A 16,143-nucleotide genomic window follows, 5' to 3' on the forward strand; every position below is an offset into this window, starting at 1 on the left:
CTAGGGTTTGAGAAGGGGGGGCAGGGGGTACCCTAAACAAGGGGAGGGACTTGAAAGACATCTCTCTGTTTCATCCCTGGCAGTGCCCTGGGAAGCTGACCTGCTCCAGGAGGGGAATGGCTCTCCTGGGGATGTTAGCCCATCAGCGTGGGGAGTTCCAGTCTCCCCAGAGGCTCTGGTTGCCCAGACCTGACACTAGAAGCCACGCAGCGTTCCCAGGCCAAAAGGACCATGTGTCTTAGTGGAGGCCTGTGAGGACAGGCCTCCCCACAGTGGGGGGTGGGGGGGTGGGCTCTCCAGTGAGTAGTAATGTATAAGACCCTGGAGAGTTGGTACAAGCCTGAGGCAGAGCCCCAAGAATGACCGAGGTTCCATTTCTCACTATTCCTTGGATGCGGGCTCAAAATGGAGATTAATTTTGAGTAAAGTATGATGTGTAGATTCTTGCACGCCTGCTTCTGAGGCCTGCGATTTGTGAATACTACGCATATGTGAACTTACTGAAATAATGAATACTGTACAAATTTTGTACAAACAAAATAGGACTCAAAGTGAGAGGGCAGCCTACTTAAAAAGATGTTTATATGCTGCCTAGTATCCTTAATCTGTGAATTTTCAAATTAGAAAGTTTCTGGGTAACCTCTTCCCTATACGGCAAGATAGGTCTATTACACAAGTTGAAACCCTTTACCTTTTTTTTTCTCAAAATAACTTGTACCAAAGTTTAAGTTTTGTTGAAACATAATGTTTTTAATTTTACTGTTTAGACGGAACTGATAAATTATCTCACAACTACAGAAAAAAGTTCGGTAAAACATTGAAGACAAATCAAGGAAAAGGAAATGAGTTCCCCCCACTGTATACAGCCAAGGATGAATATTGAGTCAGTCAGTAGACAACGCACTGGTAGGCTGAAGGCTTGGGACTGTGTGTTTAGAAATTCTCAGTCTTCTCAATTTTAATTTCATTCAAGTTGTAAGCACGGATTAGTTCTTCCTGACTGATCACAGCTCCTTCTGTTTGAGAAAACGCATACCCACCTGAAAGAGCCAAGCACAGGGGAGTCAGGTAAGCGCACAGTCCGGCGAGCATCCGCAATCAGAGGTCTCCACGGGACGCTGACACCGGGCCACGGGAACCAGGCCAGAGATGAGGGTCTCAGGAAGGCAGGGCGTGTAGGGATGGAGCTGCCGGCAGGCCGGCGATATTAGGATCACCTAAGGAGCCTTTCGAAAAGATCCCTTCTGGGCACACAGTGGATTGATAGGTGGGGCTGGGTGACAGTGTGTGCTTTCCTCAAGCTCTCCTGGTGATTCTCAGGTGCAAACAAGGATGCGAGCTACTGTCCTGCAAGGTGCAACCTGGATGCAGTGTTGACCCTTTCGATTTGCTGATGCTGCTCAGGGTCAATAGCTCTGTTTCCTGTGTTACTGTGGATGTTAGCCTCTTTTTAAATGGTATCTTTGAATATGTTAGAGTGCTCAGGGTGTGGACTCATCTGTGAAAAGGATCTTTGATGACCCTATTTAGGTAAGGCCAAACTGAATTGGGGCAGCCTTAATCCATATGACTTATAAAGAGAGGGAATTGAGATGCAGTGGGAGAAGCTGGAATTCAGTGAAAACCACAGGAGGGGACCAAGGACACTGCCATGTGCAGTCGGTGGAGGCAGAAAAGCAAGCCAGGACCCTCTCAGATTGCGGCAAGCCAGCCCTGGAGCCCTACAGATGTCAGGGAGAAAGTATGGTCTTCCCGACACATTTATTTAGGACTTCTGGCCTTCCAAACTGTGAGCCAATAAACTTTCTTGTTGTCTAAGCCAACCCACTGTGTGATATTTGTTGTAGCATCTTTGTCAAACTAAGACAAGGCCTGTTGCTCTTGTCTTTTTAATTCCTTACCTATGACTGAGTGTAGCAGGGCAGCTGGGGGTGCGATGGGGGTGGGGGTTGGCTGGGGGAGGAGGCTATGGCTTAGAGCAAAGGGGTCCCTTGGTTCTCAGCAATACATGGGTACAGAGGTGGATTTCCAGTGAAGCTGATGAAGTTTCAGCTTCAGGATCCTTAGTTAACAAGGTCCCATCCCAGCTCTGGGTGATGTTTCACAATTTTTCAGCTTTCATACATTGGTGATTTGTTGTGATTTCTGTCCTCATTCTAAATAAATATTTGCTTTTGGACTTAATATTTGCATTTGTAATTTTGTATTCTTTTCCTAAAGAGGGTTCTCCTAACTTTTTAAACTTCTGGCCATACAAAGCTGGGATCTGCCATCATTTGGAGATAAAATATGTTTTTTAGATACCTGGGCTGATGTTCCTTTTCACAGGATCCCCAGGGAGGAGCAGGAGCTGAAATGGGAGACGAGGGAGCAAAACCTCTTCAGCCTGCGTCTGCCTGCCCTGCCCCACCCAACAGCCTGACAAAGATACATGAGCAGGTCACGAGGCTTAACCTAGCGCACATTTAACAGCTATGTGCATCCAAACAGAGCGCTCAGAGGAAGCCTCCAGCTTTTTGCATTTCCCACTCTCATTAATCTTTCAGAAAGTCCTGACAGGCAGAAAGTAATGATGGACCTAGAGAAAGTACTCAATGGATCCAACTTGTGAACATTCCCTGGCTGGCTTCCTAAGGCAGCTGCATCTTAAATAATCAGCCACAGCCAGGAATTCAGAGAGTTCGGCACAGAGAAAGGCAAGGGAAGGAGAAGGATAGAGGAGAAGGATGCAGAAATTTTCAAGTCCCTTTTCCTTGATCTGGTAAAACATTTATCAGATTTCAGAATCAGCCATGCCACTTTTCATTATTTTGGCATAACTGTCTCATTTAATCTACTTCCTTAGAAATTTGAGGGACTCATATAATATTAAAGGAAGTTAGATTTTTTTTTGTCTTGAAGTTGTATATATTGCAAGTCAACAGAGAATTTCCCCTGTGTTTCTTATATGAGGAACTCAGAACAGTTTATAAATTAAAGTTAATATTGTAGTGTAGAGCAGAAAAACATTCTGGACCCAGGAAGTTACAAACTGGCTGCGGGACTTTCCCTTTTCAAGTAACAGGGGGTCATCTGACAGGTTCCCAGGCCAGATAAATCCTGAAACCCAGAGGGGCCAGCCCCTCTAGACCATCAGCTAGTTTCATCCCCCCAACACATTTTATCAACACCCCTTTCCAACACAAAAGAGTTAGAATGGGCATAGCCCAAATGCTCCTAAAGATTGGGAGAAAGATCAAAGGAGAAGGTGGAGTTAGAACAGAGAAGGTAGGATTTAACAAATGAGTATGACTGGTGAATCATTATATTGATACTTCTTTTAAGTCTCCAGTGTCCTGGAGCCAGCTAGAAGGTAAAATCTAAAACTGTAGAAACTATAACTCAAACCAAACTCTGAAATCTATTCCATAACTGATTGTGGCGTTGTGCTTTGAAATTTATTGCTTTTTGTATAAATGTTATTTTCAAAAATTAAAAAAAAAAGGTCATCTGAGTAGAGAAAACACTTTGGGCCCTTTTTTAATCCAATCAAATGTCTGATTATCCATGGGTCTTTTCTGTTTTTATGTTAAAAAATAATGAGTCGTGGAAATAATTTCTTCTTATATAATGAATTTTTTTAAATAATTGAAATATTTATTTTCTATTTCTCACATAAATTCAATGACCTGTTGAGGTCACTCATACTCCTGTTTATTATAATTCACCATCTGATTCTTGCATAAGGCTTTTCTCCCTCTATTTGAATCCAGATGCACAGGCCTTTTTACACTTCGTACTGCTATGTGACTCCAATAGCATGGAATACCAAAAAGACAGAGACACTGAGGCCCAGAGATACAAACATGCCTAAAGTCCTGTAGCCGAGAAAGTGTCACGCCAGGTTGCAGTTTCCAATCTGTCTGATGTCAGTGTCTCTGCTTTTCCCACTGGACAGTAAGGCATTTTGGAGTGTGGTACAGAGAAGTTGCAGTCCAGGTTTTGCCAGCTACTAGCTACAAAATCTAAGACAAATGATTAACCTTGCTGAGCCACCATATCCTCGTCTGAAAAATGGGGAGCCATTCTGTTATTCTTTCACTCAAGTGTTTAAAATTATCTCCACATAGGGGCTCCAAATAATTAATGCAATATAGATAGCCCCATAATTTAACAGAGGGCTCAGCACAGAGTACTAGCTCAACACGTATTGGTTCCTTTTTCCCATATTAATAGTTTATATAAGAGAGATGGAAGAAGTAATGGGTATCTATTAGCACATATAATTCAGCTTGGACTATTCATTCATTCATTCAAGAAAATTTTTATTGAGTACTTATTATGTACTGGGAATAATTCTAAGTGCTTGGAATACATTAGTGAATAAAATTAAAATCTTTGCTCTTGTGGAGTTTGCATTCCAGGAATGAAGACAGCAATGACATGATATAAAGTTGATCATATTGCATGGAAGAAAGTAATGCAGAATTATGAACAAAAGTAAAATTAAACTGGGTACAGAGGGTGGGGTGGTGTAGCAATCTAACATTCAGGGTGGGCTTTATGTAGAAGGTGATATTCAGGCAGAGCCTTGGAGGAAGTAAAGGAGTAGTCTATACCGATAGCTGAGGGATTAGGAGAGGGACCAGCCGGATTAAAGGCTCTAAGGCAGTAGCATTCCTGGTATGTCATAAGAAGCGTGCAGAGGCTAGAATGGAAGGGGTGATGTTCTAGTTTCCTGGGCTGCTCAAGCAAATACCATGAAATGAGTTGACTTAATGGAGATGTATTAGCTTATGGTTTTGAGGCTAACAGAAAGATGAAATCAAGGTGATGCTTTCTCCCTGCAGACTGTGACAGTACTGGCTGCCAGTGATACTTAGTCCTTCGTTTGTTACATGGCTAGGCACATTGTGGCATCTCCTCGTCTCTCCTGGGTTCCACTGATGTCTAGCTTCTGGCGGTGACTTTCTCTCTGCTTATCTGAATTTCATTATCCTGTAAAGGGCTCTAGTAATTAGATTAAGACCCAGTCTAACTGAGGTGGGACATAACTTAAGTAGCCTCATCAAGCGGTCCTACTTACAATGGGTTCCCATACACAGGAATGAATTAAATTTAAGAACATGTTTTTCTGGGGTACACAGAGTTCCAAACCATCACAGATGATGCCAGGAAAGTAGCAGGGTCCAGATTAAATAGGCCTTTGCTGGGTATTGTTAGGACTTGGCTTTTATATTGAGTGTAATGGAAAGCCATTGCAGTATTTTGAGCAGAAAACTGATGTGTTTCGGTATAGTTTAAACAGATATTATTGACTGCTGCATAAGGGGCAGGAGTAGAGGTAGGAAGACATGTTAGGGGGTATGTTGGTTTGAATCTGTTGTATACCCCAGAAGAAACCAAATTGAATCCTCATTCAATATTGCTGGCTGGGAGCTTTTTGATTTTTTTCCATGGAGATGTGACCTACTCAATTATGGGTAGTAACTTTGAATTAGATGGTTACCATGCAGATATGTCTGCACCCATTCACAGTAGGGTTACTTACTCGAGCCCTTTAAGAAGGAAGCATTTTGTAAAAAGTAAGAGAGCCACAAGAGCCACCAGAACCAACAGACCCCATGCAGCCGGAGACCTTTGGAGATGAAGAAGGAAAATGCCCCTGGGGCAGCTTCATGAAAAAAGAAGCTGGTAGAAAAAGCTAGCAGACTTCACCGTGTGCACTTCCACTTAAGAGAGAAACCCTGAACTTCATTGACCTTTCTTGAGTAAAGGTAACCTCTTGTTGGTGCCTTAATTTGGATGTTTTCATAGCCTTGTCTTCATGTGGACATTTTCACAGCCTTAGAATTGTAAACTTGCAACTTAATAAATTTTTTCTGGTATATTGCATTCTGGCAGCTTACAAACTAAAACAGGAGACTACTACAGTGGTGCAGACAAAGCTGATAGTGGTTTAGACCAGGGTGGTAAGAGTGGAGTGGATGAGAGGTGACCATACTCTGCCATACAGTGGCAAAGCCACTGTAGCTGCCCAATAATGGACTGCATATCACGTGTGAGGGGAAAAGAGGAATTAAGATTGACTCCAAGAATTGTGGGGACTGCTCATCACTGAAATGAGCAAGGATGCATAAGGAGCAGGTTTGGTGGGAGAGTACACTGAGAGTTCAGTTTTGGACATATTAAGTTTGAAATGTCTAATAGACAACTGAATGGAGATGCTGCTTGGGTCATTGGAGATGTGCATTTGGAGTTTGAGATAGATGGGTGGGCTGGACTTAGAAATTTGGGAGTCATCAACATATAGGTGGTGTTAAAACCATGAGACTGTGTAAGATTATCAGTGGAGTATGTGTAGACAGAGGAAAGAAAATACTCAAGAATGGAGCCTTGGGACACTCCAATATTAAGAGATAGGGGAGCAAAGGAGGAAGTTAACCAAAATGAAAAAGGAGCGACCCATGAACTCAGAGGAAAATTAAGAGGATGTGATATTCTGGGAACCAGGTGTTTCCATTTGCTAAAGCTGCTGATAATACTATATAGCAGAAATAGATTAGCTTTATAAAGGGAAGTTATTAGGTTACAAATGTACAGTTCTAAATCAATGAAAATGTCTTAATTTAAGGCAGCTAGAAGATATCTGGACTCTGAAGAAAGGCTGCTGGCACCTAGAACACCTCTGTCAGCTGGGAAGACACAGAGCAGGCATCTGCTCATCCTTGCTCCTGGTCCATTGCTTTCAGTTTCTGATTTCAGTGGCTTGCACTCTATGTCCTGTGGGACTTCTCTTAGCATTTCCAGGCATTTCTCTCTCTAAACTTCTATGGGTCCTCTCTTAGCTTCTCCGGGCAAACTCTGGATTTCATCTCTTGGCTTCTCTTGGCTCTCTCCAGGTTCTGTGTACTTCAGGATTTGTGCGTCCTTGCTTAGCATCTCCCAGGTAATTTCTATCTGTCTTTCTCCAAAATGTCTCTCTCTTAAAGGACTCCAGCAAGCAGATTAAGACTCACCTTGAATGGGCAGGGTCACATCTCCATGTAAACAACCTAATCAAAGGGTCCCACCTAGCAGGATTGGATTAAAAGGAGATGGCTTTTCTGGGGTACATAACAGTTTCAAATCAGCACACCAGGTAAAGAAAGTGTATCAAGAAAGAGCAAGCAACCTACATGTCACATGCTGCTGATGTACCAATTAGAATGACAACTGAGAAGTGACACTTAGTATCAATTAGCAACGTGGAGGTCACTGGTGACCTTGATGAGAGCAGTGTCAGTGGAGTAGTGGGAGAGATGGCCTTAGTGAGTTGGAAGCAATGGATAGAGCTAATCTTATCTGGCACTGTTGCTGCAAGAAGGAAGTACAATCAAACTGAAGCACAATCTAATTAGTTATATGCAACCAGGATTAAGTTCTCTTTTTTAGATGAGAGAAATAACAATCTGCTGTATGCTGGCTTGAATAATCCAGTATAGTACCAAAAAAATGGATGAAATAGGTAACATAGGAGAACATTGTTGGAGTGACGCTCTTGAGTAGGCAAGAACAGATAGAAGTAGTAGCACAAACAGTAGGGCTGGCTGAACACAGTGTGTAGAAGTTAATCCGTGGTAAAAAGTGGAAAGGAAGATGTGATGATTTGGAGCTATGTACTTCAGTAAAACTTATTCTAAAACTTAATCCATTCCTCTGGTGCAAACTCTTGTAAATAGGACCATTTTGATGAGGTTACTTCACTTAAGGTGTGGTCCTACTGAATTAGATTGGGTCTTAATCCTATCACTGAAGACCTTATATGAACAACCACAAAGAAGAAAAAAAGTTAGACAGCAGCCAGCAGTTGAAAGTCTACAGAACCCAAAAGAGAAGGGAGAAAACGCAGCCATATGCATTCTCATGTGATGGAAAAGGCAAGGACCAAGGATTGCTGGCATCCAGTCCCAGAATGCCAGTCTTCTGGGAGAAAACAATGCCTTGATGATGCTTGAAATAGCAGAATATGTAGGTGTGGGAAACTAGTAGGTCTTAGTTTTCCAGCTGCTATGACAAATACCACACAATGGGGTGGCTTCAACAGCAAAAATTATTGGCTCCTGGTTTTAGAGGCCAGAAGTCCCAAATAAAGGGATTGGCGAGGCCATGCTTTCTCCCTAAAGTCTGGAGCATTATGGTGCTGGTTTGCACAGTTCTTGGGGTTCCTTGACTTGCTTTCCTGCCTCTAGTCAAACAGCAATCTCTCTCTCCTTGTGTCTGCTTTTCTGGTTTTCTCTGACTCTGGCTTCTTCCTATTAGACTCTAGTAACAGAGACTAAGCCCCCAGCTTCCATTCAGTTTGGCTATACCTAAATAGGATTTAGAAGATCCCATTCACAAATGAGTCCATATTTTAACTGATAATACCTCTTTAATGGGCCCTATTTACAATAGGTTTGCACCCATAGGAACTCAGATAAGATCATGGACCAGTCTCTTGTTGGGGGTCATAATTCAATCACCATGGCAGTTGTATGCAATTGGGGGAGCCCATGGAAGTTCATTTCTGACTCAGGTTTCTCAGTGAAGTCAGAAATCAAGGCTATCAGCTGGGAATAAGGATGGGATGTTAACCCAAATCCTTTAGATGTCTACTCTGCTCTAAATTTCCTGGTTCATGTTTTAACCTCTTTGACCTTTGAGCCTTTTCTTCATAAATGTCTCCAGGGAGGGGAAAAAAAAAGTGCTGTGGTAGGATAGGACAAGGAAAAGGCACAGTGTGGGGTAAGGTGGGGGATATGTGATTTTATCAACCTTATAACTTTATAGTCCTAGCAATAGATTGGATATTTATCAATCCTACAACTTTGAATAAATACCTTGATTGAAAAAAAGGGGGATGGGACAATTGGTTCTCATTCTCAACAAATACTATGTTTATTTGTTGTTATTCCTTTTCTTGACTTGTTTTCTTTGTTACTGTGATATAATAAAGAACCTGGCTGGTCATTGTCCCTGGTTCCTGAGGAGTAGCCTCTAACATCTTTGGAATTTCCAGGGATAGGAGTTGTCCTTGTCCCTGGTGGGCCCCAGACCACACCTGATATTTTTATGCTAATGAGATGACTTAGGGTTGGGACAGCCACACTGGAAAAACCAAGGATGGGATTAGGGAGTTGGGGCTTGAAGCCACTTCATATCAGGCTGACTTTTGGGGAGGGAGGGAGCTGGAGATTGAGTTCAATCTTGTGGGCATTGATTCCATCAATCATGCCTATGGTATGAGACCCCAGGAAAAATGCTGGACACCTAAAGTGGGAGAGAGCTTATATGCTTGATAATACATACTCATGTGTCGAGAGCGTGATGTGCTTCAACTCTACCTGGAGAGGACACAGAAGCTTCACATTTGAGATCTTCCCAGACCTCAACCTATGTGTCTCTTCTTTGTATCTTTTTTGTTGTTGTTGCTATAATCCTTAATAGACTAGTTCACTGAGTGCTGTGAGTTATTCCAGAAAATTATCAAATTGGAAGGGATGGTGGGAACTCCCAACCTTGTAACCAGAAGTGTGGGTGCCCTGGGAACTCCTGAACTTGCCACTGGAGTCTGAAAAGAAGGCAGTCTTGTGGGGCCCTCTATGCTCTTAGTCTGTAGGGTTTTGACCAATTCTTAATAGAGTCAGAATTGAGCTGTAGTTGATGTCCAAAGTTAAGGTACTCAGTTTAGTATTAAACATTCACCTTTGACAGGAGCCTCCTAGCACCCATGTCTTCCTCCCAGGCAGGGCTTGGAAGGATTTCTTATTGAAGAAGGGGAAAGTTCAATAACTTTAAAAGTTATTTAAATATCTGGCTGGACTATATACGTATTTACTTCAAAAAGCGTATGCAAGTTTTCTTTGGGTAAAAATTATTTGGAAGCAAACCTAACTTTTACCTTTAAAATGGTATTTTGGGGAATCAGAGGATCTTGCAAACATTGGGATTTTACATTTAAGGATTTTATCATTTAGGAATGATTGGCCAGGAATTACTTCATTCAAACTGCCTTGGTTTCAAGCCAATCACATTAATTTCACAAATCCAAATCGACCCTCTTTCCCCATAAGAACCACTTAATTTTTAAGTACTTGTCCATTTGTTAGTAGCTGGTGTCTCAGTGCCTTGACCCATTCACACTACTTTACTTACGTGGGATACTTTGATCAACAGAATCGTTTTGGAAGACAACCTCGCAGGACAGCTTGGTTTGGGGCAGTAGTTGGTTTGCTGACTTCACTCTGTGAGTACATCAAACATAGTCCAACTTTAGTTCATTTAAACAGATCCCAAGAAATTGTTGTAAAAGCTAAAAATCAGATTGCAAGGTAACATAAAAAGTCTTCTCCCATTCTGGAGAATGTTCCAACGTTTAAATAAAATAAAATTCTCAGCAAGATGCTTCTTCTAAAATAGTGTCCAGCTAGCAGCATTTCTTATATACAACTTTCCCAACTGTCCTTTCACCGTAGTTGAACTAAACGATAAATGTCCTGTTTTCTGGCTTCCCAGAGCCCCTTTGAAATTTTATGATGTGGGTATTAAGATCTTCGTCACAACTTCCTTTCCTAATGGCAAAGCAATAAACGATACCAGTTCAAAACTTTTGCTGATGTTATTTATGAGAATCTTCCTACTGCAGATGCCCTGGCTCACTGTAGGACAATCTGGAAATCCAAGTATAACAGCTCTAAACTCCAGACATTGGGGTCATTTTAGGAGCTCACCTTTCCTAAGGCTTCCACTGCTTTTGATAAAGATACCAGCATACTCAGGACAGTTCATGGTTTTTAGTTGCTGTGTTAGTCAGGGTTCTCCAGAGAAACAGAACCAATAGGAGAGATCTGTAAATATGAGATTTAGAAAGGTGTCTCATGCAACCATGGGAATGGAAGAGGCCAAAATCCATAGGGCAGACTGTGAAGCTGGGGGCTCTGATGAACTGTCTGAGTGAACTTCACAGGAAAGACTCGCTAGCTGAAAAAGCAATGAAACAGCCTCTGTTCTCCCTTAAAAGTCTTCAGCTGATTGGATTATCTTGTTTGTGGGAGGCATGCCTTAGGTGATTGCAGATGCAACCAGCTGACTGATGATTTAATACCCCAGCCTTCTGGTTTATTGACCAGCCACAAAATATATCCTTGCAGCAATGGTCAGGCCAGTGCTTGCTTGAGCGGACAACTGTCAACTGTGCCTCATCCCTGGGCCAAGTTGACACCAGAGTCTAATCATCACAATTGCTGTTTTTTGTCTGTTTTCCTCATAAACTGAAAGATGGAGTTTAAAAAGGAAGACTTCTTTGTTTCCTCACTTCTCCGATGGCACCAGCCACAGGGGCCTTATGCTGTGATGGGACTAGCCTCATGCCCTGGCATTTCCAGGGATCTGAAGGGCTCTGGAGACTGTGTGACAAATCACAGCTGCCTTCTGAAGTTGCAATACAGCACCCTGTACCATGGCCTCCTGCCTGGATGGTGTCCCTTTGTGGCTTTATTCCTGCTTCTGAGGCTGACCTACCTGACACAATGATCCCCTACCACCTGCCAGGTAGAGAGTCTGCCCTTCCCACTCACACGCACGTTTTTAAAGACTGTCTGAAGAGGTAAGAGAATGGTTGAAATTTTTCAAAGTAGTCAGAAGAATCAGATTAGGATTCTACTTTCACTTATCCATGCAAGAGCTGTGGTACATTTGGCTCTTTGCTTTCCAGAATCCATTGACCCATTGGCATTTCCCCTTTTATATTTCCTAAATTTGTAATAGGTAACACATCTACATGATTCAAAATTAAAAAAAAAAAAGGTAGAAAGTGAACCGTCTACCTTCCTTGTCCCCTGTCTACCTGGTTCCTTACCTCCATTTCTTACTGATAATTACTAGTACTGGTGTCTTAAGTAATTTTGTAGAGGTACTTTTAAGTAACTGTGATTATACATTCTCATTATTCTTGTCCTTTTGCATATTGTACACAGTGTTGTGTATTTTTTTCCTGTTAATGTATCTTAGAGATAGACCCACCTCGGTACACAGAGGACTTCCTCTTTCCTTTTCACAGATGGACAGATGGCATTTCAGTGTGTGGATGTACCACACAGGGTATTGTTGTTTCTAAAAGTTTACTATTTAAATAATGCTGCAGTCCCTCACTTGAGATATATTCAAATATGTGTGTGGGGGGGGATAAGTTCCTAGAAATTGAATTGCTGATTTGAAGACTGTACACATTTGCATTTCAGATAAATACTGCCAGACTAACTCCAATAAGTCTTTTCCCACATCTTTAACCAAGAAAGTGTTGCCAATTATGATTGAAGAAAATTACCCTTTCTGTATACTTTAAGTTTGCATTTCTAATGATGAGTGAGAATATTTTCAGATGCTTAAGAGCCATTGTGCTGGTTTGAAAGGAAGTACACCCCCTAAGAAAAGCCATGTTTTAATATAAATCCCATTTCATAAAGGTAGAATAATCTCAATTCAATACTGTATGTTTGAAACTGTAATTGGATCATCTCCCTGGTTGGTGTGATTTAGTCAAGAATGGTTGTTAAACTGGATTAAGGGACGACATATCTCCACCCATTTGGGTGGGTCTTAATTAGTTTCTGAAGTCCTATAAAAGAGGGAACATTTTGGAGAAAGAGACTCAGAGAGAGCAGAGAATGCTGCAGCACCACGAAGCAGCAAGTCCACCAGCCAGCGACCTTTGGAGATGAAGAAGGAAGATGCTTCCTGGGGAGCTTCATGAAACCAGAAGCCAGGTGAGAAAGCTAGCAGATGAGGCTGTGTTCGCCATGTGCCCTTCCAGCTGGGAGAGAAGCCCTGACTGTGTTCGCCATGTGCCATCTCACTTGAGAGAGAAACCCTGAACTTCATCGGCCTTCTTGAACCAAGGTATCTTTCCCCAGATGCCTTTGATTGGGCATTTTTATAGACTTGCTTTAATTGGGACATTATCTCAGCCTTAGAACTGTAAACTAGCAACTTATTAAATTCCCCTTGTTAAAAGCCCTTCCATTTCTGGTATATTGCATTCCAGCCGCTACCAAACCAGAACAGCCATTTATAGTTCCTTTTCTGCAACCTGTTTATACTCTGCCTGTTTTTCTCTTGCTTGGTGGTCTTTTTCTTACTGATTTCTGGAAATGCTTCATTTATTTGGGGGGTTAGTCTGTTGTTGTGATCTTTCTTTTCATACATTTCTATTGTGTTTATATTTTTGTTTTTGTTTCTTGTGATTCATTTTACACATGATAAAATGAGTAGGCTTTCTAGGTACCATGTAATGAGTTTCCATTAAGATCTTTACCTTTGTACCCATTTGACAAATTAAGATAGAGAATATTTCTTTTACATATGGAAGTTCCCTCTTGAAATCTCTCAGTCAATACTTTCAGCTACTGTTCTGAGTTATATCACTATAGATTAATTTTCTCTATTTAAAAATGCATATAAATTGAATCAGACAGTATGTACTCTTTAGTATTCAGCTTCTTTCTCTGAATTGAATGGTTTTGAGAGATTCACCCATGGCTTTGTGCGTATCAATGGTTCATAACTTTTTTGTCCTGAGTAATATTCCTGATTTTCTTCAATCAGTCTCACGCTGATGGACAACTGAATGGTTGCCAGTTTGGGACTTTTATGAATAAAGCTTCCTTTATTCATAAGTCTTATACAAGTCTTTGGTGGACGTATATTGTAATCTCTCTTGGGCAAATACCTAGAAGTGGAACTGCTGAGTCAAGGAGTAGGTGTTTGTTTGAAATGATTAGAAATAGCGATTTTCCAAAATGATTGTATAAGACTTCCGGTCGCTCTGCAGCTTCACCAACACGTGATCCTGTTGGTGCTGAGTACTCAGTAGACGTCAGATACATGCGTGTAAACCCATTCACTTACTTTCCATTTGCCTGTGTTTATAAATTTGCTGATCTCTAAATATTTTTCAATATATATTTGGGCCTCTTTAACCCAGACGATGTCTTCAGTTGCTTTTGACTCTTTCTTTAATGCCTAATAAAGTGTTCAAAACTTAGCAGGTATTCAACATGGTTTGTAGGTTGATTTTTCCTCATGATATTCCCTATACCAATATCCATATTCAGAGAAGCCTGTGCAAAACTCTAGGTCTCAGTAAAAACCCCAAACAAAAGTCTGCTGACTTTATTGAGAAGGGACGTGGTATTTCTATTAAGAAGAATACCCAGGTGATGGTGGACAACTGAAATTTTCCTGTCTGTGGAGATAGTTTGGGTACAGAGATTAAAAATGTTAATACAAATTTAATTCCTATAAGCCTTCTGTTATTTCTAGCACTTGGCATGTTCCTCTCTTAGTGCATCAAATAAGGGGCAATATAAGGCAGCAATTACAAGAGCAAACACAGATGTTTTTCTTGTACCAGGCAATGCAAGAAAGAGATCAGGGTAGATGCTGGAAGAAACCCTAGTCCTTCTCATCTGTAGTGCAGCTTCCTATGTTCCTGTACCCATAGTTTGAGCTATAAAGGAGAAGATAGAAAGAGGAGCTACTTTCCCCTGTATATCCAAACATTTGTGCAAAAATCTGTAGGGGAAATTCCCAGATTCTCTGGTCCAAAATAGATATGTGTTAAAGTTGGTGTAAGCTTAATGCACCTGCAGATGAAAAAATAAAGTTAGTGTACATAGCTTAATGCACCTTCTGTTAGAATAATAGCAAGGGAGACTGTGAAAAGGATAAAGTTTTCCTTAAAAGTATTGCAAGTGAAATGGAAACATGATTTTTCTAAGTGAGGCACTGAAACTTGCCTGATAACTAGACATTAGGAGAGAAAACCATAAGCATCCAACTGGTTTCGTGTGTGTGTGTGTGTGTGTGTGTGCGTGCACAGATTGTGCAGAGAACTGCAGGCCTTTGAAAGGATCTTATATTTTTCTGAGAGGAGGAGTCGCTAGAAGGTGACATGCTCTAATGTGTTGGGTAATAGATCCTATGGGGGAAAGGTGGAAGCAGAGAGACCTGCTAAGAGGTGATGCAGTAAGCCAGGGTAGCAATGATGGCGGCTTGAGGCAGTGTGAGAACAGTTGGGGTTTGAGTAGTGGTCCAATTCTGAATTTAATTTGAAGGTAGAATTAATGGATTTTCTGTGGGCCTGGAAAAATGAGGTTGCCTGCAGCTGAAGGGAGAACGTGGGAAGGTGGTGAGTGGTGGAGTTGGGGAGACGGGGTTGGAGTGAACGGTATGGAGGGAGAGGAGTGATTGCACTGTGGACGTGGTAAGTTAGAAAGCCTGGCTGACATACACTCAGCAGTTGGCTATATTAGTCTGCACTTCAAAGAAGAGGTCCAGGCAGGAGGTTTAAATTTGGAAGATATCCACGTATGGATGATATTTAAAGACCTGAAAGTTGATGCAATCCATGTAAGAATAAGTGTAGACAAATAAGCAATTCAAGACCTGAAAGTTGATGCGATCCATGTAAGAATAAGTGTAGACAAATAAGCAATTCAAGTACTGAGTCAAGGGTCAATCCAATCAAGAGAGGTCAGAGAGAAGGGAAGAAACCAGGAAGGAGGTTGAGAATGAGTGGCCAATGCAATTGGAGGCAAGCTAAGAGACTCTGGTGATCAGGAAGCTGGGTGAAGAAAATACTGCAAGGGGGAAGTATCAAAGTATGTCCAAAGCTCAAAATAGGTCAAATGACTATTAGGACTGAAAACTGAGCATCATGTTTCACAAGGTGGAAGCCTGATTGCAGGGAGTTTTAGGGCAGAGAAAGTAGAAGCTATGTGTACAAAACAACTCTTTTTTAGGAGTTTTGCTGAAAAGGGGGTTAGAAAAATTAGACAGGGAAGGGGTCCCGGGCTAAGCAGTCCTCTTCTACTGGATGTAAATGTTTAAAGCTTTTCTGCTTCATGCGTGTGGTTGACCTGGTGTACCACAGCATACCATGGACCGCTGAGCCATTTCCAGGGCAGGTTCAGTGACACAGACAGCCTTGTGCCGTGCCACCTTCTCAGGGTGCTTTGTCTCTCAACTTTTGCTGCTGCTTTGAGGACAAAAAACTTGATTAAAATAAGTACTTAGTGAATCTGTGAAAAGTAGGGACAATATGGAAATGTTTGGGAAGGGGATGGAGAGAAAGCAAGAACTGGT

The 16,143-nt window shown here is 41.6% G+C and overlaps 1 protein-coding gene across 11 annotated transcripts in view; it reads right to left on the reverse strand.

The window, feature by feature from the left end:
* Nucleotides 1-739: 739 nt before the first annotated feature.
* The window catches only part of LOC143681660 (phospholipid-transporting ATPase IB-like), a 232,010-nt gene continuing 216,606 nt past the window's right edge, over nt 740-16,143 (reverse strand). For 3 of the 11 annotated variants that reach the window (XM_077158882.1, XM_077158881.1, XM_077158880.1), the window contains 2 exons: nt 10,156-10,244; nt 3,717-4,004 (listed from right to left, as the gene is read on the reverse strand). In XM_077158882.1, the coding sequence (XP_077014997.1) occupies nt 3,850-4,004; nt 10,156-10,244 (244 nt within the window). In that variant the 3' untranslated portion in view covers nt 3,717-3,849. Of the gene's footprint in view, nt 1,041-2,304; nt 2,351-3,716; nt 4,005-10,155; nt 10,245-16,143 lie in introns of those variants that run through there. The other 8 variants (XM_077158878.1, XM_077158877.1, XM_077158879.1 and 5 more) reach the window with 5 other exon arrangements.

Source organism: Tamandua tetradactyla, chromosome 4 (genome assembly GCF_023851605.1).
Source record: "Tamandua tetradactyla isolate mTamTet1 chromosome 4, mTamTet1.pri, whole genome shotgun sequence".
NCBI lineage: Eukaryota > Metazoa > Chordata > Mammalia > Pilosa > Myrmecophagidae > Tamandua > Tamandua tetradactyla.